The 26,985-nt window shown below is 54.9% G+C and overlaps 2 protein-coding genes and 1 long non-coding RNA gene across 4 annotated transcripts in view; 1 reads left to right on the top strand and 2 right to left on the bottom strand.

Moving 5' to 3' along the window:
* The first annotated feature begins 1,924 nt into the window (after window positions 1-1,924).
* Window positions 1,925-12,042, top strand: SLC25A42 (solute carrier family 25 member 42). The gene is made up of 7 exons (XM_062626857.1): window positions 1,925-2,030; window positions 3,120-3,231; window positions 5,545-5,570; window positions 6,361-6,527; window positions 7,119-7,235; window positions 7,731-7,882; window positions 8,370-12,042. Exons 1-7 carry the CDS (start codon window positions 1,953-1,955, stop codon window positions 8,693-8,695), a joined length of 978 nt encoding a protein of 325 aa, XP_062482841.1. The 5' UTR covers window positions 1,925-1,952; the 3' UTR covers window positions 8,696-12,042.
* Window positions 12,043-15,406: 3,364 nt separating this feature from the next.
* Window positions 15,407-19,243, bottom strand: TMEM161A (transmembrane protein 161A). Its single transcript, XM_062626882.1, has 12 exons — window positions 19,095-19,243; window positions 18,756-18,974; window positions 18,595-18,675; window positions 18,259-18,356; window positions 18,004-18,160; window positions 17,541-17,692; window positions 17,400-17,460; window positions 17,132-17,275; window positions 16,807-16,920; window positions 16,430-16,604; window positions 16,262-16,358; window positions 15,407-16,046 (listed from the first exon to the last, which is right to left on the bottom strand). Exons 1-12 carry the CDS (start codon window positions 19,241-19,243, stop codon window positions 15,799-15,801), a joined length of 1,695 nt encoding a protein of 564 aa, XP_062482866.1. The 3' UTR covers window positions 15,407-15,798.
* A 2,933-nt stretch (window positions 19,244-22,176) lies between these two features.
* The window catches only part of LOC134167806 (uncharacterized), a 28,187-nt gene continuing 23,378 nt past the window's right edge, over window positions 22,177-26,985 (bottom strand). For both annotated transcript variants that reach the window (XR_009966293.1, XR_009966294.1), the window contains exons 4-5: window positions 22,660-22,776; window positions 22,177-22,523 (exon numbers count right to left, since the gene is read on the bottom strand). This is a non-coding gene — a long non-coding RNA (uncharacterized LOC134167806). The remainder of the gene's footprint in view (window positions 22,524-22,659; window positions 22,777-26,985) is intronic.

Consider the following 26,985-nt stretch of genomic DNA (forward strand, 5'->3'; position numbering starts at 1 on the left):
TGCTCTTGATCCGTATGGGATTTGTTGTACACGTGGTCTGATGTGACCAAGCTGCCAGACTTTTCAAATGCAAACATTGATGCTGTTTAGGTCATGCTTTGGTCTATCAGATGTTGCCCATCATTAGTTCTGGGTTTCATTTCATTAGCCCTACATGTCATGTAGGGACAGGACAAAGGGGAAATGGCTTTAACCTGCCAGAGGGGAGACGGAGATGAGCTCTTAGGCAGAAGCTCTTCTCTGTGAGGGTGCTGAGGCGCTGGCACAGGGTGTCCAGGGAAGCTGTGGCTGCCCCATCCCTGGCAGTGTTCAAGGCCAGGTTGGACACAGGAGCTTGGAGCAAGCTGCTCCAGTGGAAGCGGTCTCCATGGCAGGGGTTGGGACTGGAGGAGCTTTAAGGTCCCTTCAGCCTGATCCATTCCATGATTAAAACCTTGAGTTATTACTGTCTGAGCAACATCTTGCTATCTCCTCTCTTCAAAACCACCCTCAGGAGTTGTAAACACATTGACATGAGTCTTCCCAGAGCTCCAGCCAGTGAGGTCTGGCATTACAGATGCCCAGGTGTGTTTGTCCTGCTTTGGACTGAGCGTGCACGGGTCACGCATAGCTTCCCCATCACAAACTGGTCATGCACGAATACAGACACGGCTGCTCCGGCTCTGCCTCAGTATCTGTGCTGCAGCCACAGGGGTTTGGGAGTGAAGTCTGGCACTGATTTCTGACAGTGATGTCAGGGGGGAGGGAAATAGGTCAGCAAGAATGAAAGGTGCTGACAAGCATATAATAGCTAGAGATTGTTAAAGGGGAAAAACCAGTCTGAAGACAGCTTCCCAGGTAAGCAAGCCGTGGTGCCTGTGGTTTCCCAGGCAGCCGAGGAGGGCGAAATAACAGGAAAACACGAACAGGCTGTGGCAGAACTGGGGACCAGTTTGGGAATTTAGATTTCCTAACACTGCCTTCCTTGAAGAGACACTGAGCAAAGGGAAACGCGGCTGTGTGAGCAGGCTTGTTGCTTGGAAAACTGCTCTTTGGAGTTACACACCCCAGTTGTGAGTGGGTTGAGGATGAGGAGAGGGCACCTTTCTGTGCCAGCTCCAGTTAGTTGGACTTCAGCTCTTCATTTCTGTGATTTAAGGATGAAAAGTTGCACCACAGAAAGCAGGGCTACTGGGGAGTCAGCCACTGAAGTGGCAGCTTGTCTCTGAAGCATTATCTCTGTATGTATCCTCTGCAGCCGCGGTTAGGCTGGCGTTGCCTTTCACGAGGCAAGTGGGAACAGGTATCACAGCAAGAAACATCTGTGCAAAGTGCCCTGATTCACCAGCTGCGAGCACGTGTGCCGTGCAGCTGTGAGGAAGGGGACTTCTGAACCACTGATGTGCTGCTCTCAGGCAAATCACTGGCGTCATCAGAACAGCCTTTATGGCACGTGTGAGGCATTGGATTGACCTCTTCCCTAGAATAAGCTCCAGTTGCTCCTGGCAGGCTCTTGGGACCTGCTGCTCTCACTGCTCTTTCCATTTTCCAAGGCTGGGTTTTAAGTTTCTGCCTGACTTCTCCAGTATCTGGGTGCTCAGCAGTGAGCCTGAGCAGCAGCCAAAAGCCTCACTGTAAGCAGTGGAGAAGGGCAGAGCAGGATCTGAGTCTTCTCTCCAGAAATGACGGAGATCTTGATGTAACTTGCACCCGAGTTCCTTGTGACTGAAAAGAGTTCTTACGTAGCATCAAAGTACCCACACACACATAAACTGGCACCTTAAAGGAAGGAGATGGCACTAGAATCCTGAAAATGCTCTTCATCTGGGAGCTTTTCCTACTGAAAATGGCTCTGGAAGTAGGTGGCTCCTCCTTCCTGTACAAACATTTTATTTCCTATTTTGACACTAACTCTGTTCTTGTTTTCAGTGTAGGAGCTGTAGCTCTTCTGCCCACTTGTAAGTGCAACTGGTATGGGTAATGGTGTGAGAGAAGGTCGAGTGGATTTCCAGCGGCAGGATGTGGAGCCGGTTCCATCAACCTTACCAGAGGTAAGGGCAGGAGGTGGTTGGGTGTGAGAGAAGAGCTGCGGGGCTGTGGTCTGAAGGGAGGACCTCAATGGGATTTGAGTCCTGAAGGAGCTGCAGTGTATGTGCAAGCCACCAAAAGTATGACTTTTGCTCTCTCTGAGCATAGCCAAGCAATTCCAGCCCTCTGGGAAGAGCTGGCAGGCAGGCAGGGCTGTGTTCATGAGTCAAGGTTATGTCTTGTTATGTCTTCAGTGGCAGAGCTGGGAAGGGAGGCATAAGCTTGGCTTTCCCTGCTCTTGCTAGACTCTAGCTAGCAACACTGGGAGAGAAGGTGACACTGAACCTTGATCTGATTTAGACTAAAACTCAGGCTGAAGTTCACACATGCCTTTGCATAGCTGCCCTTGTGTTTAGCACCAGACAGGCAGGGATTGGAAGGGAAAATTGAACTGAACCACGTCTTTTGGTAATAAACATTAACTTTCTAGTTGTGAAGCATTCTAAAGAAAGAAAAATGTGGACTCCTCCACCCAAATACACGACATATCACAAGTTCACATTCTTAAGTCTTGTCTCAACTTGTCTTACAGTCTCTAACCTTCACGGTGTTACATTTCAAGTGATTTACTTGCTTTCTGCCCATGTGTTAGGAGAAGATAGCAGCTTTATAAGTATGAGCTGTGGCAGGAATGTCAATAACAAACCACTGCCATTCCATTTATCATGGTAGGAAACCTGTCTTGGTTTATTCTGAGGATCTTGAGAACAGTGTGGAAATAGGGCTTGTGTGTTAGTGGAAGGGTTGGAAAGGCGCTTTCCTTCTTTCCATGCCTAAATCATGAGGAGGTAGCAGCTTAGCTTTTGGAGACCTCAACAGGGATGTCCTGGCTTCAGCTGTACGACAGCAGTACAAGAGATGACAGCCCTTGGAACGTTCCATCTCAGCAGACAGGTCCAACCTTTGTGCTTCGTGAGCTGACCAGGACTTTACTGTGCTTGAAATTTTGAAGAGACTTTGGACCCAAACTTTTGAGAGGGGGGTAAATGCTGCAGCAGAAGTAAAATCTCACAGCTTTTGCTTAGGCTTGATTGAGCAATGCCTTGTTCCAGGAAACCCGGGAGAAAAAGAAAGTGCTCAACTCCCTGATGTCTGGTGCATTGGCTGGTGCTGTTGCTAAAACTGCAGTAGCTCCACTGGACAGGACAAAAATCATGTTTCAAGGTGAGTCCCGATGGATTTTGCAGAATGCTCTTCCTTTATTGTTGGCAGAATCCAAAAGAGCTCCTCTGACCTGCTCAGCCTATTCCCTGGTGCTTCACCCTCCTTCAGGCTGCAGAGACCTGGCAGGATGCAGACAGAATAGTGACGTTACCACAGTAAATTGAGTCTCAAAAGCTACTGCTTGGTTCTTGCTAGGATTATTGCAGGTGTCAGTCAGCTCTGTGTCTGCCCCATCCTACTGGATCCAAGTCTCATGGTACTCAGCAGGAGTTTTGATTTTTCAGTGTAACACAGATGCACGCGCTGCTGCTTAGTGATGGTGCCAGTGGATGTTGGCTGGTTTTGTGTTCTTCTACATCAGGGAGACTTTTGGAGCACAGAGTTTATAGACAGTGTAAAGTCAGTGCTTGAGGGGTGATTGGTAATGCTCTGGGTGTCTGTGTCTGTTCAGCTTGGAGAAATAAGGTGTGGAGGGGCCAGGAGTGGTAGAAGGAGATGGGGTGACACTGGAGGGAGGTAATTGAGCTGTTTGAGTTTCTTGCTGAAGGCTGAATGCCAGGCTCTGCCTGCTCAAATGTGTGCAGGATTTTCTACTAAGAGGTGCATTGGATTGCAGCTGAGTTGTTTTTGGTTAGAGGTGAACTTAATGAGGAGAAGCACTGCACAGGCATTCAGGCTGCCATACCTGGCTTTGTGTTACAAAGCCCTTTCTGGAACCCGCAAAGTGTGTCACTGCAAATGAAATGCATCTAATTGGAATAGAAAATTCTCACGTGTTTCTTGGGATTTGGGATTCAGCCCCGTCATGGGCCCTGCTCAGCTCCCTGTTGCAGTGCAGGATCTGTCAGCCACACTAATTGTCCCAAAGGGAAGAGTGCAGACTGTTAATACAGTAGACACTTGGTGAAGCCAAGAATTTTAAATCTGGTTGACATCCCAGATTAAATGAATTGGGTAGGTTTTAATCTAATCTCTGGGTGACATTTAATTTTGAATTGACTTTCATTTGACATGGTTTTCATCCTCCACGTAGCAGGGGCTGAGGTTTGGAATAGCAGGGATAGAGATCAGGGAGTTGAAGCTGTAGAGAGCTAAAGCCTGGGCTGGCTGCAGGCTGGGATTGCATCTGTGACCAGATGCTTGGGCAGCAGTGAGTACGTGCTGTGCTTCCTCATCAGAACAAGCACTGTAGGTCATCTGAGGTTGGAAATGGATCAGAGGTGAGATGGAAGCTGCAGAACTGGGGTGAGTCAACAGCTGTCCATATAAATCACCTTTAATTTGCACAGGGCCTGCATTTATAGAAAGACCTGTTTGGTTTGGCCTGTTAACCTCGCTGCAAAGGAGAAGATTAAAATGTGCCCTGTCTGACCAATTCCTTAGCATCTAATGGGTTTCTTAGTTTCTTGCTTTCCTAAAGGATTTTATTCTGGGGCCTCTTCCCTGCCTGTGAAGAGGGAAAGCATCCTGGGCCATGTGAGTGTAGGAAGGTTGTCCCTTGAACTAGAGACTGAAGAATTCCCCTGTGGGAGACGGAAGACAGCTCTGTTCCATTGTGGGGCCAGTTGCGATTGGTTATTGAGGTGGTGGTGTTATTAAAAACATTGAATTGCAGAAAGGAGCAGTGTGGTGAAAACGTATTTGCATGTGATGCTTGATACACTTGAGAGGTTACAAATCTCAAACGAGTTTGAAAGCATCTGCAATAGACACTTAATTGGAACCATGTTTCATTAGTGCTGCTGCTCGCGTTTTAGCCTGGGCTTCCTTCCTGCAGGAGGAGCGTTACAAAACAGAGCTGCTGGATGCCAAAGAAATGCTGCTTCCAAATGCCTGGTGTGTTACATGGCTAAAGAGACGCTGTCAGTTTGAATGGAGGCAAGAAAAGAACCCCAGTGTTGAGTTTTGCTGGGGTGAAACCATTTCTGCGTGGAGCCTCCCTAAACAGACCAGTTCTTTGCTGGATTCTGGCATTGGTCTGGAACCAGGGCATGGGAATGCTCGATTAAAAGAAATGGTCAATGCTGCTCTGATTTTTATGTGTTATTTTTTTGATGTATTCATTTATTTTTAGTGCTTGAAGTGTGGCACAAACTGAGCATTGTCATAACAGTAGGTGGAAAAATGTATGGATGTGCTAAAGAACCGGGGAGTGCTTACCAGTGGAAAGTCATTGTTTATTATAAAGAATCTCTATTTCCTCTTGCATTAATTCTTTTGCTTCTATTTATATGCCTTAGATAAAACGCCTGTATGGTTTATTTGATCCATCTAAATGTATTGCAAGACCTAATGCTCATTTTTTCTTTTTAGTGTCTTCAAAAAGATTTTCTGCCAAGGTGAGGTGATGTGTCTGTCTCCTGTTGACCTGAAGGGTTTGAGTAATGGTAGTAATAGCCCTAACAGCAGCTTTTGTTTGTATTTATTTCCCTTTCTTGCTTGGCTCTTAGTAGCAGCACTCACAGTGAAAGAGCACAGAGAGGGGAACTGGAAACAGTATTTGTAATAGTCCTGAGGCCATTGCTCTCTTATGTTCATGTTTAGTCCAGTGCCTTGCACAGAGGGCCCTTGGTTCCTCCTTCATGCTCCAGGTTCTACCTGTGCCTTTGGTTTGTCAGCCCTTTTCCTCTCCTGCCTGCTCTCTTTCCCCCAGCCCCCCTGGAGTTGTTGCCAAGTGTGGAGGGACTTTGAATTTAGGAGCTGATCGCTATCACGGCTTGCTGAATGTTTCATGGCATGCTTGTTCCAGCTGTCCCGGGTGTGCTGTGCTCATAGGTGTAATCCAAATGGTTCTGCCTTTCACTAAGGGGATTAATTTGGGTTGAGAAGAGGTTTGCACAAGAAGCACTCCAGCTCTGTGCCTTGCCTGTGGAGAGAAAATGAAGACGTCTTGAACCTAAACCTCTTGTCTTCATGACTGGTTCTTTTTTGCTTTGATGTATCTGATGCAGTCTCCCCAGAGAAGATGTTTTAGTTGCAAACACAAACAGCTGATACCAGCTTACCGTGGTTGGGATGGGAAGGAGGATTTGGAGAGGTTAAGCTATAGGGTCACCTTTTCTTCCACTATTGTTTGGTCTCATCCTTATCATGATCTCCCTTGTCTGACCTTTGATCCATTGCCTGCAGGAAGCCTACAGGCTGATTTATCGCACCTACCTCAATGAAGGCCTCTGGAGTCTCTGGAGGGGGAACTCAGCCACCATGGTCCGTGTGATCCCTTATGCTGCCATTCAGTTCTGTGCACACGAAGAGTACAAGCAGCTCCTGGGGAGTTACTACGGCTTCCAGGGAAAGTAAGATGCAGCGTGGCTTTGATCCTGGCTGAGCAGGATGGAGCAGTCTGTGGGCCCATAGACTGGAGGGAGGGAGGGAGCGCATTGCTCAGTGGCTTTGCAGAACAGGGTGTGTGTGAGGGGCCTGAGCAAAGGGCTGGGCTTCTAGTCTTGCACAGGGGAGATCTTTGTGAGAAGACGACCCCATCTTCTAGAGGCATGAGCAAGAAGTGGCCTAGACATTGAGTTAGCACTTCCCTGTGCTGAGAGTGGGCAGACAAAACAAAAAGAGCTTTTCTTTGCAGGAGAAGCAACAAGAATTCAGCCTTGGGCTGCTGAGCCATGTGCGTGGTCTCAGTCTCTTGCTTTTGGGCATGTAATGTCTGAGACACCTCAAGTCAGGCTTTTTGTCCTCAACAAAGATATTCTGTAAGCCTCTGTCTTGCTGTCTGTGGCAAACCACAGCTGCTTCATCCCCAACCCACCCAACTCTCTTCAGTGAGCAGTCAGGGAAGGGATTCGGTAGCAGGTAGAGTAGAGCCCTGCTCAAAAGCCACGTAGTATTTCCATCTCCAGGTGATCTGTTTGGTCTCTTCTCTCACCTTACTTTAGAGCGCTGACACCCTTCCCTCGATTCATTGCTGGCTCTCTGGCAGGCACAACGGCTGCCATGTTAACCTACCCTTTGGATATGGTCCGTGCTCGAATGGCTGTCACGCCGAAGGAGATGTAAGTGCCTAACGAAAGCAAGTACAAGCACCACGAACAATCGCAGCACTTTCTTTTAAGGTCAGATGACTTTATTCCCATTTTCTGGGTCACTTCTTGCTCAGAGCCTTTGGTGTAATAAACCTCTTACTGCTGGGGTCTGAGCACTGATTAAATGACCGGAGCCCTGGTTAGTCCAGGGACTGGAAGGAGATCGATACTAAAAGACCTCACAAGTAAAACCTGTGGGGGTTGTCCTTTAGGAGGCCAACTGGCACGATACCTCCAGAAGAGCTCCAACAGATAGGACAGCATGTTGTGATAGGGCAATGGGAGAGCTGGTGACAGGCTTCTCCATTTGCAGACAGGCTTCTGAAATCCCTTCTGAGCTGTTGGATGAGCTCAGAGCCCAGAATTAATTAATTGTTGATCCTTCAGAAAGTCCTGTTGGAAGTGTTCCTGGTGTGTGCAGTCACTAACGAGCGCAGGTTTGCTTTTCCTGTGTCCATGTGCTAGGTACAGCAATATTGTTCATGTCTTCATCCGAATATCCCGAGAGGAAGGATTGAAGACATTGTACAGGGGATTTACACCAACCATCATTGGAGTGATTCCATATGCTGGGCTTAGCTTCTTCACCTATGAGACACTGAAGAAACTACATGCAGGTAAAGGCAACTTGCTCTGCTTTCAAATGAAATGCTGTAGGCTTTTGGCCCATTTGAGATGTTTGAATTCTGTGGTACAAGACCTTTTCTGCCTTGAAGCCTATTGCAAAGTTCTAGAATCATAGAATAGTTTGGGTTGGAAGGGACCTTCAGAGGGCATCTAGTCCAGCCTCCCTGCAATGAGCAGGGACATCTTCAACTAGATCAGGTCACCCGGAACAACTGTGCTCGTGGAGCTTTGTGCCTCCGTCTTTCCAGTTCCAGACTGTGAAGAAGGCAAGCTGCAGAGGAGCAGTATCTATCTTGCAGAGGAGCAAGAGGGTGCAAGTCCTGGGTGCAGAAGGACTTGGTTCCATAGCAAGTCAGCTAACAGCCAGTCCCAGGAGCTCTGGCACTCAGTGCTCTCTTTGGCTCTCCACCCACTTGACCCTAACCATGTGTTTTCTTCTAAGAAGCTCTGTAAATGCTGCTCCTTTCTCTTTCCCAGATCACAGTGGGAAGTTGCAGCCATCGCCCCCGGAGCGCCTCTTGTTTGGTGCCTGTGCAGGTTTGATTGGCCAGTCAGCATCTTACCCCCTGGACGTGGTTCGCCGGCGGATGCAGACGGCGGGGGTCATGGGACACACGTACAGTTCCATCCTTCTCACCATGCAGGAGATTATAAGAGAAGAGGGACTAATCCGTGGCTTGTACAAAGGACTCAGCATGAACTGGGTCAAAGGTCCAATTGCAGTGGGAATAAGCTTCACAACCTTTGACCTGATGCAGATCCTTCTCCGTAAATTACAGCATGGCTCTAATGTTGAAAGGTAGTAGCTTAATCCCCACAGCCCTTGCTGGGGAAAAGTACAGCACGTGTAGAAAGAGCAATGCTAGCCTTCCCTCACCTCACACCTGCTCTCCTGCAGCTGAGAACTCACCTTTACTTGTTTGTTATTTTCTGTTGTTGGATTTTCTTCTTTTTAATGAGCCTCTGAGTTACTTGGAAACCTCAACCTGAAACTAATGCTTTCCTAAGCAAACTTCTTCCTAGAATTCTGCAGCACCGAGTCCTCTGCAGTAGCTGCCTCACCCTTCTGGTTCACTCTGTGATACCAGGAGTGGAGCCTCTCAAACAAAACCGTGCTGCTGCTGGCTCCTCACCTGGGTCTCTGTGGGCAGATGAAGCGGTGCATGATGAAAGAGAGGACTCGGTGCTGGTGGAATGAAGCCCTGAATCTGGGAAGTGACTGCTCTTCCCAGTAGGCAGTTCTTAGTTATTGAACATGTGCTAGCTGGTGGCAGTCTGCCAAGTGCAATATTCCAGCTCGTTTGTAGGGAATTCCAGATTCCTCTGACCTGTAAACATGAGTCTCCATAAAACAGGACAGAGCAGGATTTAACAGGTCCAGGTCACGTCCAGAACATAAGAAGTTCAGTGTGGGCTCTGGCTGGAAACACTATCCTTTTTCAAACGTTCTCATTTCTGAGTTGCATAAAATATCCCTTGCTCCAGCATCCCTCTGAGATTACCAAAGACAGAGGCCAGCAGGAGAGGGAAATTCTGAGCAGTTCTGGAAATCAAATCCTCATGTTTGTCAGTGTTGAGGAGGGGCTGTGCCTGGGTTCACAGACTGGATTGAATTGACCTGCAGTAGTGCTTTCAGGCTCCCCAAGCCTTTCTGTTGTGGTTATGGTCTTAAAGGCAGCGTTTTCTGAGGGATTTGGCAAACTGTAATGTTGATGCACTAGAAAAGGAAGTGTTACAGACTTGAAATTTCAGCAGTTTTATCCTGCAGTATTATTGCTGCTGCTTTATGCAAGAACAAACGTCAGGGAGATGCAGATCCAGCGATCCTGAGAGGCTCTTCACGTCCGGTGAACGTGGCCTGGCAGTTGGCTCTAGCTGCTGGTCCTGCTTTGGAACAACTTTGTTGTCTTATGGTGCCTGCTGTGTAGGTTGTGTCCCCTCTGTTCATTAGTCCATGCCTAAGCCCACTTGTTTTTATTCCTAGGGTTCTTCTAGACCAGCTGGGTCCTTGAGAGAATGGGAGTACCCAAACCAGTATTGACCCTTCAGAAATGATAACCTAGTGCCAATCATTTCCAGCTGCAATCTGAAAATGAATGGTAAAGAACCTTCCAGTGTTTCTATTTGAGATCAGTTTTCAGGGAAATGGAGATTTTTGGGGGTGGTTTTGGTTTATGTTCCATTCCTAGGTGAAATATGGAGTGTAACAAAGGTCACAGCAAACTTCAGACTTCTCTGAGAATCAGATGACATAAGCTAAGATTAAAAATCCCTTTCCAGCTGACACAGCCCACAATGTATTAAAGAAAACTAAGGTGTCATTTAAAAGCTGTCCTTTTCTGGTGTATTTTAGCTGTTGTAGTTTGAGCCTTGTGTCTTTATTAATGGGACTGGAGGTAATTGCACAATTGGTAGAAGTAGCTTTCTCCTTCCTTTTGCATTTGCACTTGTTCTTTGGAGCATAACTTGCTTCTAATGCCAAATATTTCCCCAGGAATCGAGCACCTACACTTCCAGTTTGTGGACGTGGCAGAAAACCAGTGTACTGAGGTATTAGCATGTGTGGTGTTCCCAGAACACGTGGGATCAATCATGCTTTAATGCTCACGGATAAGCAGGGTATTAACCTCAGTGATTTCTGCCTCCAAGCCCACAAATGATGACTGCTGTTGTGAAACTGCAGTCACTGATTTACCTTGTGATTAATGTCAGGTGTTGCTGTTTTCAGAGTCTTTAGAGCCGATGGCCATGAAGTCTGAACAGTTTTTGCTCCCATTGCTAGGGGAAGATGATCAGCTGTTCTCTTTGGGTGAAGTTTTGTTTAGTCCTATGCAAGAGCTCTGATTTCTTTTCTCCAATGGAGAAGCCAATTACTTCTGCTCTTGTGTTTATCTTGTCTGGCCCAGTGAGGAAATCCTGAGGCAGTTGTATCCTACCACAGAAGGGAGGTACAGACCAGCACCCGGGTGTGCCAGCGGTTGACTCTGCGTGTGTATGTGGCTGACTGTGTGCACAATCTGTGCCAAGCTCTCTCTCAGCTTGGAGGCTGCTGGTTCAAAGCACAGTCCTTCCTGCCCAGCTGATGGGTACTGTATGAAGACAAGAGGAAGGTGAACTGTGGCATCCAAGCTGGAGTGAGCTCCTTTGCTCCACAGTATGGTAGGTCATCTCAGAGGCAAGTGCAGCAGTGCTTGTTGTAGGAGATGATGAGCATCGCTGAACCTCTGTGGCAACAGAGGTGGCTTAATTCCTCCTGGGTCCTGGCAGAGCAAGGATTTACACTGGATGACTTGCCTCTTGTTTGGGACTGAACGGGAGGGCAGATCTGCACGAGGTACCTTCTGCTGTGTCAGGAGTACATGAACAGGGGCCTGTGGAGGAGGCAGCTTCTGCTGAGCCCAGCATCGCCCACCATGGTGCAGGCAGCTCATCGAGAGCATGGGGACTCTCAGCTGAGAAACAAGACCTGAAGCACAGCCAGGCTTGAAGCGTTGGGCTCAGTTGTTCCTGAATGAACCCCTGGTTTCAATTCAGTGGAGTCGTAGCCGAACACGTTTGCCCAAGTTCTGCAGGCTGAGGGGTGGTTCAGAGGCACATCTCTGAATTCAGTCTGTGCTGGGTTTGGTGCTTTTGTTTCTTGGGGGAGGAGTGTTCAGAGTAACTGTGTGTTATTGCATTGGGTTCTTTCAAATAGCATTGGGTTTGGTTTTACTTTTATGTTCCCTCTCTGATTTGAATGTAGGAAAGGAGAAACAGTGTTCCCTTCCCCTCTCCTAATCCCTGCATGAATTGAGACGTGTTCCAGATCTCTCCGGGGCCTCAATGAGGGCCCGAGGAGTTTTGGGCATGCTGATTTGGAAAGGAGGTGGGAGGGGAGGGTGGGTGCTGGCCAGGAAGATCCGTTGCCTTTAGCTCCGAGAGAGGTCTAACAGGAATATTCTCTAGTTGTTCTCTTTAGAACTTCTTTATTACCACAAATTCTCTAATGTTTCATTTTATTCTTCTCGAATACCTTGCTTTTATTTCCAAGTCATGTTTCTCTTTGTTCCTTAATGTGTTAGTGCCAAACATTAACTTGTGCATTTATTGTTCCCCCTCTGCTCTCCTTCTCTCCCTGCTTCTGCACCTTTAGTCCCGCACGAGCACTTGGGAGAAAATCAGGTCCAATGAAATGCACCCAAAATGACAAATTGCAGCTTTGATAAAGATGCCCAAACAGCCCAGCTCAGCTTCCCCCTCACAGGCAAGGGGTGCTTGCCTGTGGAGACAAGAAGTCAAAGGCACAAAGTGATGGGGCAGAAGGTTTTGTTTGAAAGGATCTCGAGCGCCTTGTCCAGCCCCAGCGCCTTCGCTTTCCCTCCACGAGCTGTGAAATGCTGCTGCCCCTTCGCATTCCCTCTCTCGGTACCTCCAGTGATGCCCACGTGCTCTGTGGAAGTGGCTGCTTGCTGCGTACGACGCTTGGGGAGAGCTCATCCTTCTGGGGGGCTCCAAGGGTCCCTTGGGGAACTTGGATGAGTGAGAGGTGGGATCTGAGCTGACTTCTTGCGAGCCTGCTTGCCTTGTGCAGACCCCTGCCAGCATCCCAGGAAGCCAGAGCTGCCCGTGAGCTGGCTGCTGGGTGGCAGGATGGAGAGAGGAATTGCAGCCTCCTGGGGCATAAAGTCACTGGGAGCCATGAGCTGGGTTGTGTGGCGGAGCTTTGGTACGCTGGGGGAGCTCTCCAAAAGCAGCTTCAGAGCTTCTGTGTTAAGACAATGGTACTTTGTGAACTTCCTGCCACCTTCTGCCTAGAAGGACTGCAGTCTTCACCCTTTAGTGTCTTTAACACAGGAGCAGATGAGGCATGAAACAAAGCTTGAGCACTGTGGCAACCCCAAGTGAGTCTGGTGCCAGCCTTGGGCTGGCAGGAGGAGGGGGAAATGCAGTGGGACACTTCCCACATCAGTTCCTCAGTGCCTGGCTGGGTCCTTGAGCCCTGCAGGGAGCCAGGACGTATGTTACGGACCCTCCTTACCTGGCTTGGTAAACCCAGCTTCCTACAGAACAGCTGGGTTTCTTCTTGTAGGGGCTGATTCCTCCCGTTCTCCCCATGTGAGGCAGGTTTCCCAGCACTGCTCACTGTGTGGTCTATGCATATATCAGCACAAACACTCTTCGTTTGCCTTTTGTCCTTGCCATCCCTGCGTGTGTGTGAGCGTGTGGGTCGATTTTGACTGCTTTTTCTTGGATCTGGAGTTCTATTTTATTGCGGTGAAGACACTTTGTTATATGATGTTTATATATTTGAAGATTTGTGCCAACAGAGGATGTATATTTAATAAAAAATATATCATTGACTTGGCGGGCTCCTGGGGGATGTCTCTCTCCTATTGCGCATTGCTGGTGCGAGAGATGGGGCTGGCACATCAGGGTGGAGTTGAGGGACTAAAGTTGGGTGGCTGGGGCGAGCGGAGGGGCGCAGCTTGTGGGTGCCCCCCCCACGCATGGAGCTGGTCGCTGCTTTGGGAAGCGGGGAGCAGCTTGAGGCAGGGGCAGGAGCGCCGGAGGGGGCTCAGGCGCTGTCCCTGCAGCGTGGGATGGGGACGGGTGCGCAGTGGCAGCAGGTGGCACTGTCGGCTCAGCCATGGCCCGGTGCCTGCCCCCAAGTGGGGGACCCCCCCACCCCACCCCCAGCTCGGCTCTTGGGGCTTCCCGCTGCGTTTCGTGTCCAGTGTGGATGTGATGCTGCGGGGATGGAAGGTCCCAGCCCCCCCGCAGGAACCTCCCCACAGCCTCCCAGGGCAGAGCACTGCAAAACCCCAGCCTGGGTTGGGTTGGAAGGGACCTTAAAGCTCCTCCAGCTCCAACCCCTGCCACGGGCAGGGACCCCTTCCACTGGAGCAGCTTGCTCCAAGCCCCTGTGTCCAACCTGGCCTTGAACACTGCCAGGGATGGGGCAGTCACAGCTTCTCTGGGCACCCTGTGCCAGCGCCTCAGCACCCTCGCAGGGAAGAGCTTCTGCCTAAGAGCTCATCTCAGTCTCCCCTCGGGCAGGTTAAAGTCAGTTTAAAGCCAGATGTCTCTTGCTGCCCCACGCAGGAAGTGCTCTGCAGGATGCAGGCAGTGAGGGGGCCAAGGGCATCTCCTTTGAGGTGGAGGTCTCGCCGCTTCCCTCCCTGCCCGGGCACAAAGGAAGAGCTCTGGGAGCTTTCCCAGCCCTGGGGCTCTCACCTCGTGCAGGAGCCAAAGGCGGAGATGCCGCAGGGTGCTGCAGGGCCGGGCGTGGGGCACCACAAGAAACCCTGGGGCCCGTCCAAATCCTGGTGCAAGGGCTCTGTAGCAGCACAGCCTCGTGGTTGTGGCTCTGCTGGAGCCGGAGCGTGGCCGTTTGCAGGGCCCAACCTGCCCCATGTTCTAAATAAAGCAAAGATGCAAAGAGCAAAAATAACCCGGGGTGGGGGGGAGCCTTTCCCTGCGGTTGATGCGGCCCCACTGCAGTGCCTGTGGCTCTGTCTCCTGCTCTTGCCCAGTCTATCAGTCATTGTCCCTGCCTGAGAGGGTCACGTCTGGGCAGGTCCCTGGGGAGGAACTGTCTGCGTGTCTGCATGCAGCACAACCCCAGGCCCTAGCAACCGTCCTGCTGCTCTGCCCGGCCACATGCTGAAGGAGGATGAGATAAATGAGCCATCAAGGCGGTGGGGCCGGCTTTAATGGGACACTGTGGGCTGGAGCCAGTCCCCTTCATCCCAGCCCTGGGGCAGTAGCTTCTTCCTTGCACCTTTCCACCCTGTCAGTGCTGCTGGAGCCACATTCCTGCTGGCCCCGTGCTGCTCAGTGGTGCTGCTGCTGCTCTGGGCTCCAGCTGGTGGCAAAAAGGGATTTTCCCCATCGTTTTTTGCCAAGAAAGGGCTTTTACTGGGTCTACATCTCGGAACTCGGGAAGCAGGCAGAGGAGGTGGTGGGATTAGTCCTGTTAACACCGGGCAGAGGGCTGCCTTCTCACCCCAGCCCTTAGCAAAAGGGAATTAAGGCCATTACAAGGCTATCAAATAGGATCAGAGCCCCTCTCCCTTTCTCTGAGCAGCCCAGACCTGTTAATCCTTTTTCATGCAGCTGGACCTGCACCCACGGAGCGGTGGAGAAGCCGCAACAGGCACGAAGCTGGGCTGCGATGAGGTGGGCTGCAGGGTTTGGTCAAAACCTCGACCTCTTCCCCTCGCTGCAATAACACATTTGGGGTGCTCCTGCTCACCCACCCAAAGGCCCTCGCACCGTGGGACCCCTGCCCTGCTCGAGGGGCTCAGGGCTGCAAAGTGCCAACAAAGCAGCAGATTTTAGAGTGGCAAAGAAGTCTCTGGGTTACTTCTTTATTACTAAACCAGCCTGAGGCTTTGAAGCCTCAGGGCTTCAAAGCAAAGGGATGACCCAAGGAGCTCCAGCCCTGCAGGCCAGAGCAGTGACCCTACAAATACACTCACCTCCAGCCAACGGAGGCAGACGGGCAGCAGAGCAAACACCAAAGTCCACCCTGGCACAAGCGATGCCCATGGAGCCCTCTGCCCAACACGTAATGCCCAGGGCTGGCAGGAACCGCTGCCTCAAGGAGAGCACAGCAGCAGAACTGTCCCCACATCGGGTCAGAGCAGGCAGCAGCAAACCCAACTCCAGGGCTCGGCTCCTCCATCACCGCCCAGGGCCAGGAAGGGGGAGAAGGGCTGGAGGGACCCGGAGCAGGCACGGTGGTGATCGGCGGCAGGAGCAGGCGATGCTCACGCTGGCCCTGAGGCGTAAACCCCATCACACCAAGCGGCAGCAGCAGAACCATCCCCAACGTGAGCGTCCACGTGTGCCGGGGGAAACCAGGCGAGGCAGGAGCGAAGGGACCAGCAGCCGGGCACCGCCAGAGCCCCCCGGGCTCCCCCAGTCAGGAGGCTGCCAGGTACTGGTGGAAGTAGAGGCCGAAGAGGCTGGTGACGACCTGGCAGGCGGCCACCCACCACGTGAGGAAGGCGAAGAGCCCGCGGAAGAAGAGGGGGGTGAAGATGCCGCCCAGGACGGCCGTGACCTGCTCCACCGCGGCACGCACGTCCTCAGCACCGGGGCGCCGCGGGGCCACCGCCACTGCCGCGGGCACGGGAGGGGGCTCCGGGTACAGCCCCCACGAGTGGTGCCCTGGGTGACAGAGGGGACAGCGCTGCGGCCCCAGCCTCGTGCTACAGACGGGCTGGTGGCCGAGCCCCAGCACACTCGCTGCATGCATTATGTTCATGCCACCTGCAAACCATGATCTGAGAACCCAGGGATGCCGATGGCTTGAGGATGACTTCTAGGTCTCATCCTGCCCCTCCTAAGCGCCCCCATGTTCCCACATCCCACCATCTCCTTACCCAGCGTCTTGAGGAGCAGCGTGCAGTGCAAGGTGAGGATGATGGGTCCCAGGTACTGCAGGCTGACCACAGAGACATAGCAGTAAATCCTGGTGATCTGTGGGCAGTGGGGATCAGCAGGAGGCCGGTGGCAGGACCCCACTCCCATCCCAACTCCCACATCCAGACCTTGCGCTGGATCTCCAGGACAGGGATGCGCCCGGCTTCCTTCCTCATCTGCTCCACCCAGCGCTCTGCCAGGCCCAGGTACGCCTGGAGGTGATGCCGGGTGACGGCCAAGCGCAGCAGGCAGAGGCCAACGATGGTCCAGAGGCGCGCGGTGTTGTAGGCAGAGTCTGACATGCTGGGCCGAGAGCAAGGGGCTGTCAGGGAGATGTGGGGTCCAGAACCTCCCTGCGCCCCAGAGGGTGTCTGATGGCAGAGGTGGTGATGGGGAGGATGGGGGACTATTGGTGTTGGAGGTGACCTGAGCACCCGTGCCTCAGTCTCCCCTCGACACAAGGATGCTGGGGCACGGTTGGCCCTGCTGCTGGTGCCACACTTACATCTGCACTGTCTGCTTGCCCATGGGCGCATGCAGCAGGAAGTCCCGTGAGATGGGCTTGATCCACATCACCACCACGAGGACGGGCGCCAGGAAACTCCCGTGGAGCAGCACCCTGCAGCGAAGCCATCCCTGACCCCCGTGCACCACTCCCCCCACTCCCTCCATCCCTCCACAGACAGGGGCCGGTCCTCACCCGTGGCTCCTCCACCCTCTCCCACCACCAAACCTTCGTGTTCTGCAGCCACAAGGCTGGGGTGCTCCCAGCACTGACACACTGACACCCCCCCCCACAGCTCCTTCCCCCCCCCACAGCTTTCACCCACTGGGTCAGGGGCTTGTCGGCCGCCATCCGGAGAGCGTCGAGGTGCGTCTGGGCCAGGCGCAGCCCTGGGAAGGTCAGGCAGGCGCCCAGGAAGGAGCACAGGGCCACCAGCCCCAGCTTGAAGGCCAGCTTGGCGATGGGCAGTCTGCAGAGGGAGGGGGTAATGCAGGAGGGGACGGGTTGGCCCCATCCCCAGTGACCCCTGGACGGGCTCCCACCCCAGAACCTCCAAATAACCTCCGGGAAACCCCATTTCCCCATCAACTCACGTCCACTCCCAGCCCTGCTGCTTCAGGATGCTCTCCAGGTTGGTGCTGACTCCAGCCAGCGCTGCAGGGAGTGACCCCCATGAGTGGGGTGCCCCCAGCCCCGCACTGCCTGCCCGCCTCTCCCCGGCCCCCCTCACCCACCGGGCTCCAGGCCGAACTCCAGGTAGTCCTCACGGATGACCAGGGCCACCATGGCGAGGAGGAGGAAGAAGAAGGCAAAGGTGAGGCAGACGGAGCGCTCGCCCCCCTCCTCTGAGCGGAAGTAATGGCGCATCACCATGAAGAAGACCTTGCTGCGCGTGAGGGGAGGATGTCAAGGAAACCAGGAGCTTCAGGACCAACACCAGCAGGACCCCCCTGCTCATTAGCGCATCATAGAGCATCCGCATCGTTAGGCCAGTGCCACCTTCCCTGCGGGAAGGTTCTCATTGGGCACCTTTACAGCTCCTCACTGCGTGCTTTGTAAATCCATACACTGAAGTTTTCCATCTCAACCGGCTTTTAATGGGGAAAAGCCGAGGCTGGCGAGTTCCCTCTCCTGCCACCAGCAGCCTGGAGCTGGTGGGTGGTGACAAACACACCCCAAAAGTCACAACAAGGATACATGGAGAAGACAACCGTCAGCAGGGACCAGAGCACCCCGATGTTCATCTCCTTCTGGGGGTCCACCAGGCAGTAGTAGCCCTCGGTGAAGGCGTACACGGCGGTGGAGTACACAGCAAAGTCCACAAACCACTGGTAGTCCAGGAAATAACGCAGCACTGTGGGCAGAGGGACACGTCACCGTGCTGCGGGGACCCGCAGCGGGTCCCGTGCCCAGGGCAATGCAGGGGGAGCAGTGGGGGCATGGGGGGGTTACCAAGAGCATCCACAGCAGTGATGGGGCTGGTGTCCAGGCGGAGGTCGATGTCCCGGGGCACGGAGAGGGGTTTGTCCTCCATCACGCCGTTCATCCTCCTGCAAGGGAAACCCAGGCCACCAAGGAGCTGGCTTGTCCCTTGTGTCCCACCGTGCCGAAAGCCTGCTGTGCACTGGCACATCCCCAGCTCGGGGCTCCTTGTCACTAGCCCCAACCCCACAAGAGGCTGTCGCTGCCCGGGGACCCCCGCAGCACGGGGGTGACTTCCATCGCCACCACAACTGATGGGAGTTGTTGTGAGCCCCTGTGCCCGGCAGAGCCGGGAGCTGCACTGACCTGTCCCGCTTGGCCTTGGGGCGCTGCTTCCCTGCCAGGGCGCAGAGCTCCTCATCCGAGGGGTGCTTGTACCGGTGCAGACTGGAAGGCAGCAACGGGAGTCAGCGGGGGCCCCCGGCTGAGGAGCAGGGAGGGATGGACGGGACGGGCGCGCCACGCACCTGCCGCTGCAGAGCAGCCAGCGAGCGAAGGACCAGTGCGGGGCCATCTTCTGCATGAGGCTGGCGGCCAGCAGGGTCACCACCACCTGCACCCCCATCACCGCCTGCCCGGGCACACCCGCACGGCTTGACCCGGCACCGGGCCCCCCCTCGGGTCCGCCTCCCCCAGCGCCGGTCCCAGCCCCGGGCGCGCTCCCCCCGGCCCCGCTCTCACCATGCCTGGGTCAGCGCAAAGGCGGCCGCAGGAAGCCTGCCCGCCACCGCCTCCGCCCCCCGCAGGCCAATCGGCGGCCGCTCTCCCTCTGATTGACAGCTGATAGACCAATGGAAAGGCAGAACCGGAGGGGGGGCGGGCACTCCGCGGAGCCCGGTTCCGCCGGCGCTGCCTCCTGGGAGCTGTGGTCCCCGCAGGGCCCCGGGACCGCGGGTTCGAGTCCCGGCTGCGCTGCCCCAGCGGGGCCTCCCCGCCGGGGGTTGTCATAAATCATATCCGTGCATCGTACACACGGTATCGTATATAAAGTACGGTCTAAACGCCCTGTGCGCCTCCAAACCCGCTGCGTCAGCCTCCTCCTTAGCTGGGCACGGGAGACAAAATACAAGGCTCGGCTCCCGGGTCTAGCTAAGGGCACTCAGCAGTCACCGTCATGGGGAAAACAGACTCGGCTCGGGCAAATCAGTTTAATTTACAGAGGAGGATAATGAGAAACAAAAGCAAATCTTAAGACACCTTCTCCTCATCCTTCCCTCCTTCCCTGGCTCAACTTCGCTCCCAAAATCTATGCAGAGGGACAGGGAGCGGGGTTTGTGATCAATTCATCACACGCTGGCTCTGATGCTCCTTCCTCCTCAGGGGAAGGCTCCTCACACTCCTCTGCTCCCGTCCACAGGGCTGCTTCTCTCACATGTTCTCACTTTCATTTTCCACGTTTTCATCTTAACTCTGTTATCCCAGAGGTGCTGCCACCATCACTGTTAGGCTTGGCCAGTGACGGGTACTTCTTGGAGCTGGCTGCACTGGCCCTATCATAAGCCACCCCTGTAGCTCCCCACTGCCACAACCTTAATACAACCCCTCCGTGTAGATGTGCACACACGTGGGGTTGGTTTGCATCTGAAGGGCCCTATGGGGCTGGGGCTCTATGGCACACATCCCTGCACGCAGCGCCCGGGCATTGCATCTAGGGGCAAAGGAGAGCACAGGGGTTTGGGTGTCAGCAGCTCGATCCCTGTGGTCTCTCCATCCTCCTCTACCCTGGGCCCAGGACTGGCTGAACCAGGCCCATCCTCTTGCACGTTGCCATGGGGCAGGCTGTAGCCATCTCTCTTGTCATGTCCTTTTGCCCACATCTTCTTTGTGAGAGTAACCAGCTTCTCTCCTACTTGTATCCCCCCGTTGATGCATCTCCCTGCGAGCACTGGAGGAGCTGGAGATGGACCAGGTCAGGGCAGAGGCCACTGGGTGCAGCTCATCCTGACACCCACATCACTTCGGGGGGGGGTGCAGGCATTTTGGCTGAGCTCAGGGCTACTTAGGGCTGTGGCAGCCCTGTGAGCAGCTCACACTGATGGGGGGCTCTGCGGGTGCTGGTGGGGGCCCTGGTCCAGGCAGGGTGCTGGTGGCCCCGAGGGGTTGCCATGGATATCCATCTCCCAGGTGACGGGATGCGCTTCCCACTAGATGTCGCTTCCGCCCGTGCCCCGAGCATTCCCCTGAGTTGGGGTACCCAGACTTGGGGTACCACGTCCCTTCCGCTGCCAGGGGCCCCCAGTGCAGCCTGGGCAAGCACCCCCCATGGTGTCCCTCATGCCAGCTCCAGCCAGGAGCCAAACGGGGGTTGAACTCAGGCTGTGATGCTGAAAAACCCCTGCAGTTCCCTGAGAGCTTCCCGGTCCTTGCTGCCGAGTGCCCCCAGCTCCTTGCCAAGCCGGGATCAGGGAAGCAGCCCTCTCCATCACCTCCACTGCCTGTATCTTGCCCCCCCCCCCGGACCCTCAGACCCCCCCCAGTCCTTGCTGTGGGTCTGCCTGAACCAGTGCCTCTGCCTCTCTGGAACGAATGCAGGGCCCCAGGATCCTGGCAGCCCCCATGGCGTCGGCTTTCAGACACAAAACAAGGAGGGAAAGGTGGAAGATGGATGCTCGGAGCACCCCCAGCCCGGCCGCCCTCCCCCGGGACACAAAAGCCCCTTTGAGGACTGATTTTACACCGCTCCTGCCGCGATGCCCCGAATTAGCATCAGCAAAGGGAGCTGCCGCGACGGCGTTGTCGGTGCTGCAGGAAGGCTGTGCAGTGAACAGGGACCCCGGTCCCACACCCGGCGAGGGGGTGCCAGGCCCAGCACAGCCCCCACGTGCACCAGAGGGGATGTTTCCTCGAAGGACCGGGGCTTGGCATCCGCGTGGCACCCACCAAGCTGGAACAACCATGGTCCCGCCATTCCCGCAGCCAGGGCACCTCCGGAGGACCACGGCCAAGGATGCTCTTGGGGCCTTGCCACCTCCTGGGCGCTGCTGGAGGCAGCTGCATGCCAGGAGCCGGCCTGTGCCCATTCCCCCCCTATGAGTTTCCCATTCCGCACAAAGGCGCCGGGCATTGTCCGGGCTGCATCGCATTACCCAGGGCTCCCGGAGAAATCACTTGTATTTCATGCTCCATTGAGCAGCTGCCTGTATATATTTTCTGTGTTGCACTTTTAGCATGACAAAAGGAGAGGGCCTGTGAACTCCTTGCTCTTCAGACCTCTCCGACACATCCCCTGAGCGGAGCCCCCCTCAGTTAGCATAACAAACTGCCACGCTCCCTCCAAAACGTGCTCCGGCTCCTTCCCAGCCTTTTCCCGCCGGGAATTTAATGTAGGGCTCAATATTTGGGTGTCTGGGCCGGTGGCGGGCGGGCGAGCACGTGCAGGGGGTTCGGAGCAGGGCTTTGGTGAGGTCCCTCCCATGCACCCATGGCCCCAGCCCCACGGCACCCACACTGTGTTTGACTGGTGTCTGCTTCCCCAGGATCACCTTTGTGCCTCCCGGGTCCGTGTTTTTCCCACCCTATCCCACCCTTAACCCCCCCCCCCCCCCAGGAGCCTCATGGACCAGCACAGTGGGGCTGGACCCAGTCCTCAGGCGTGGGGTGGGAATGAGGAGAGGCAGGAGCGAGGGTAAGGTGAGAGGTGCCTGTTCCCACACTGGCCAAACCCCAGCTCCTGCCTCCCCCCAGCCCAACAGGGGCAGGACATGGTCCCCTCCAGGGCTGGGACCCCCGGGGCACCCCTCGCCTCCTGCCGCAGGGAAGGAGAGGGCTGGTGAGACACGAGCAGGAAGGAAACAGCCTCAGACACCGGGGTCTCGCAGGGATTTGGGGGGTCCTGAAAGGAAAAGGGTGAGGCTGTGCTCAAACACCAGCAGCACGAGGGAGACCAGGCCGGGGGCTTGCAACACCTTTAATGCACAGGAGCTTTTCCTCCTTTCCTTGGGCTGCAGACCTCATTCTCCCCATGCCTTGGGCTTGGCGGCAACAGCTCTGTGTCCTTCCAGCTTCCTGAGGTGTCATCCTGTGGTCCATGCCCCCCGTTTGGCAGTGGGGCAGGGGACCCGCTGGGCACATCTGGCTCCAGCCTTGGGGCTGGTTATATGGGAAAGGAGGGAGCCAACCCTTACCCTGGGCATGGGAAGGGCACCGCACGGATCCTGCCCATGCTTCCAACAGAGCCTTGGCCTTTCTGCAGCCTCTCCGAGTCAGCCAGACCCCACAGCATCCACTCACAGCACCTGTTAATGGGAGAAACTGGGGTGAGCCCAGTCCCAGCAGCTGGGAGATGGCCACATCGCCCTCGTGCCAGCTCCTGCTCCCGTGGGGTCCCCACATCCCACCCCATTCCCATAGGATGCCTGAACCCATCCTCACCAAGAGCCACGCTTTGTGCCAGGTCTCCCGCTGACCCTCATGGCTCGCTGCTCTTCACTCATGTCCTTGCTGCTGGTGGTTGCTTTTGGGGGTCCCGGTGCCCCATCTGTGGGGTGCCTGCGGATGGACACAGGTGTTGTTAGCTGTGCCTGCATGGGGCTACCACAGTGCATCAGAGCATCACCCCTTCCCTCATCCTAGCCTCCTCCTGCATTTTCCACACCTCCCCATGGCTTCACCCCCCCACACACACCCCTGAGCCTTTCCTTTATGGAGCTTTGCAGGGCCTGAGCCCAAATTCTCTCATTAATTGCCCAGTCAGGGCATCCTTGTGTTCTCCCTTCAGGTTCAGCCTTCACCATTGCTTTATGGGGTGCTAAAGCTGTGCTGACAAGTGCTGCATGGCATAAATCCCATCGAAGTGCCTGCTCCTGCTGCTCACCCAGCACCGATTCCCTGCAGCGGCTCCATCAGCTCTGGGTTCAGGTCCAGCTCCTGCTATGGCCTGGTTTTGCCAGGTCCTGGCTGGGCTCTTCCTCAGGGATGCTGCTGGAGGGGTCCCCTGCATGGACAGGCTCCCTGTAAACCCAGCCTCTCCCACCACAAACCACATCGAACCCTTTCCCTGGATCTCCCACCCCTTTTCCCTGCACTGACAATACCACATCTGTGCCACATCCCAAAGGAATGGGAAGGGCTTGATCCTGCTGCTGCACACAGTGTACATTTCATAAACTGTGGTGTGTTTTGGGCCAGGAAAACCAGGATTTCTCACTCATCAAAATGCTCTGCTCTCATTTCCCTCATGAACTGACCAGGGCCTGTGGTTTACGGGGCAAAAAGCATCCTGTTCAGATGCTCATCCCGACCTTTGCCAAGCCGCAGCAGGAGCCACTGGTGCCTTCCCCCTTCTCCAACATGGGGGAAGACCACGAGTGACCATGGGCAATGTGTGGGCTCAGCCCCGCTGAGGGGGAATAACCCCCATGAGATGTGGCTGTAAGGGAGGAATCCGGCTGCCTGCAGTCCCGCGCTCCCTCCTCCCACTGGGCTCCCAACTGCTTGAGTGTCCAGGCAGGGAATCCCTTTCCATACATTTCCATAGGGATTCATCTGACCCCTTCTCCAGCAGCATGGTGGAGGCAAACGCCTGTGTGCACAGGAGAAAAGCTGAGCCTGGTTTGGGGGAGCTGGGGAGCGGAGGAGGATGGGGGGCACCATCCTCTCCCCACAGCCCCATCCGCCCTCGCTGCCCTTCATCCCATCATCTCCAGCTTCAGGAAGGTTTTGGGCCCCTCATTTCAGGTGCTCGCTGCCAGAGATGCTGATCCCGAGCAGGAGATGCTTGTGAATGCCTGACCCGAGTCCTTCTGCACCAAACCCCACAGGATCTCAGGCGGGGTTGGGCTGGAAGGGACCTTAAAGAGCTGCAGTTTGGTTTTCAGCGCTCCCCTGGGCACGAAACAAGACCAGGATGAGGAGGGATATTCTGGGGGCTTCTCCATCCACAGGGATGGGCACCGGCATGGGGTGGGGAGGAACACGGGAATGCCACCGGCAGCACTGCAGCGAGCGCTCCCACACCGCTCAGTAACTCATCCCACCGATCCCCGCGGGCTCTGCTCACCCGCAGCCGTCCCCTCTCCTCCAAACAGGGCTGGGGTATGCTCCATGTGGAGCAGCCACATGGTCCGGATGCTCGGAAATCCCAGCTACAAGAATGCCACGATGGTTTTCAGCCCTCCCTAGGACCGCTGGGGCAGGGGACACCCTTTCAGTGAGGAGAAACAATCCCCCCCCCCCCCATTAAACAAGGGCAAAAGCATCTAAATAAGAGATGCAAGTTTTCTTCCATTCTGCTTTAGGATTTGGGATTCAAGGTGTGAGATGGATTCCAGTGAGCAGGATAAATAAATCAGGGCTGGTGAGCACTTGAAAACAAGCAGAAATAGGCTATTCTGGGCTGTCAAAGTGGGGAGGTTTTAAGGCTCCTTCAAGGCAAGGATTTGCTCCCACTGGAGCAGTTGCCTTCCTCCTCCCAGGGAGATGGAGGGGGGCAACCCCGGCAGTGCCCGGTCTGCCAGGCTCTCCCATCCCCAGAAAGGCTGATCTTTAGGGTGGAAAACAGGGACCCTGGGTGATTCCTGCAGGGAATTTCCCTTTGGAAGGTCTGTCCCAGGAACCTGCTGTCGCTCCCAAGTGGATGGCACCCTCCCACTGAGGATGGAGATAGAAGAATTAAGCCCATTTCTTTGAAAATGCCTACCAAAGCACAGAACATCACTGGGAATTTGGGGGGAAACTAAAAAAAAATACACCCTTTCCATCTGGATTTTCTGCAGGAATCCCAATTTTTAAGGGACTCGCGTGTCCCTTTGGGAACGTGAGGCTGCATGATGCCAGCCCCCAGTAATTCGGGCTCTCAAGCATTCCCCCCTCTATCCAGTTTGGAGCTGAAGCACCCACCAGCACCCAGTGCTGTGCCAGTAACCTGCATCTCCTTTGCTGGCGTTCCTTAGGGCTTGGAGATGCAGGGAAGCAAGGAAAGGCTCCTTGGTGTAATAGGGGAAGCCTGGGCTGCCCTGCAGCTGGGCTCTGCCTTTACATCCAGGAGCTCCAGAGCCGGGGTTGTAGGGGATGGAGATCGGGTTTTGGGGGGGTGTGGTACACTCCACGTTCCCCTTCTTTAGGAAGCAGCTCTTCATGCTGCATACCTGCTGCTCCCCAGAACGCTGCCCTTGCTTTGTGTCCCCAACCTGGCCTAGAGCCTGGAACAAGCACCCATTGTGCACCCCAGGCTGGGCAGCCCCCACGGGTGCTGGGCACTTGGCTTATGGGGCAGCACCCAAGTCAAATGAGCTGAATTCTGGTTGAAAGCAAAGCTCAGCATCAGCATGGAGGTTTTCTGCTCTTTGCCATGGAAACAAGCGTTGCTAAGGGATTGCTTAATAGGGAGTAAAATATTCTAAACCCCCAAGTTTAGGTGGCAGCAGGATTGAACTCCCCAGTCCTGGGGGTGGATGGGGCTGCTGGGGGCTGCCCTTGCTGCAGCTCCCATGTGCAGCCAGAAGCTCTAGCTCTGCATCCATACGGAGAAACCCTTGGCATGGGGCAGGGGTGCTGGATGATTTGGGGCGAGCTCGGGAATCCTGGCTGCGTCGGCACGGTCCTGGGGTCGCTCCAACACAGAGCCGGGGCTGTCAAGTCTGCTTCGCTTTCTGCGTGTTATTAAACAGACGCACAAAAGGGTTCCCAAGGGGTAAAGGCACCAGCGCTGCCCCCTCCGCGCAGATGCGATGCCGGGGTCCTGCGCCGTGCCTCAGTTTCCCCTCCCGCATCACCCCCATCAGCACCCGCTGCTCCCCCCTCCAGGGGCAGGGCCGTACCTGGTTAACTTTATTGATCTTATGGCCACGAGTAAAGGGGCCGGGGGGAGGAATAACCCCGGCGGGGGCCGCCTCTGCCCTTGACCCGTCCCGCGCCCCGCGGCAGCTGCTCCGTCGCGCCTCCGCCCGCAGCTCAATGGGGCTTTGTCTGCGCCCGCCGGCCCCGCGCAGCCCCGGCGCCCCCGGGGATATTTATGGGGCGGGCGGGCACCTTCCCCCCGGCCCGGCCCCGCTGCCGCAGCCGGGATTGATGCGCTGCGGAGGTGCCGCTCCGGAGCCCCGAGGGGTGAGGGGGGGATGCGAGCAACGCGCCCCGGCTTCATCTCGGGTTTGGTTTTGGAGCTTGCCGTGGGTGCTTTCCCATCGAAATAAAGCCCGTCCCAAAGCAAGCAGGGGCTGGGGGGTTCTTGCTTTTCCCGGTTCTTGCTTTTCCCAAGTCTTCCCAAGCAAAGCTGCTCTGCTCCCGAACCACTCTGTTGGGACGGAAGCACAACGCTGATTGATTTCACTGTGATTCTGCTCGCTGTCCAATTCCTCCTCCATTAAAGCAAGGAAAGCTCCTTTCCAAAGCTCCAACAAAGATCCATCCTGTGGATGGGAGCAGCAGCAGTATCCCCAGGGCTGGGAGGGATTCAGGGTCTGACCCACTGGGGTCCTTGGGAACATCCCTCAGCATTCCAGGCTCCAAAGCAGATGATTTAAGCAAAAGCGTTTTTTCAGGAAGCGATTGACCAGGAAAACCGTCACATCTGGGGAAGGAAAAGGGTGGTTTGGTGGTTCCCAGATGCTCCAGCTGCACAAGAACTGGTCAGTTTAATTGGATGCAGTTCCCACATGGATAAGAGTGAGACCCTCTCGGCATTGACCACATGTTGAGTGATGGGGAATTGCCAAGGGTCACATCATTCCCTGCTTCCTGGGGGAAAGACGAGGATGGAAA

The sequence above is a fragment of the Pezoporus occidentalis genome, unplaced genomic scaffold (genome assembly GCF_034315485.1).
Source record: "Pezoporus occidentalis ecotype Australia unplaced genomic scaffold, CSIRO_AGI_Poc_V1 ctg299, whole genome shotgun sequence".
In the NCBI taxonomy this organism is placed as follows: domain Eukaryota; kingdom Metazoa; phylum Chordata; class Aves; order Psittaciformes; family Psittacidae; genus Pezoporus; species Pezoporus occidentalis.

Bases quoted from the DNA above. Each gene is read 5' to 3' on its own strand.
- SLC25A42 (XM_062626857.1), top strand. From the start codon at position 1,953: ATGGGTAATGGTGTGAGAGAAGGTCGAGTGGATTTCCAGCGGCAGGAT. The intron at 2,031-3,119 runs GTAAGGGCAGGA...GCCTTGTTCCAG, and splicing joins TTCCATCAACCTTACCAGAG to GAAACCCGGGAGAAAAAGAA. The intron at 7,236-7,730 runs GTAAGTGCCTAA...TCCATGTGCTAG, and splicing joins GCTGTCACGCCGAAGGAGAT to GTACAGCAATATTGTTCATG.
- TMEM161A (XM_062626882.1), bottom strand. From the start codon at position 19,243: ATGATTTATGACAACCCCCGGCGGGGAGGCCCCGCTGGGGCAGCGCAG. The intron at 18,975-19,094 runs GTTCTGCCTTTC...GCGCTGACCCAG, and splicing joins GAGTGCCCGCCCCCCCTCCG to GCATGGTGAGAGCGGGGCCG. The intron at 18,676-18,755 runs GTGCGTGGCGCG...GCTGCCTTCCAG, and splicing joins TGGCTGCTCTGCAGCGGCAG to TCTGCACCGGTACAAGCACC.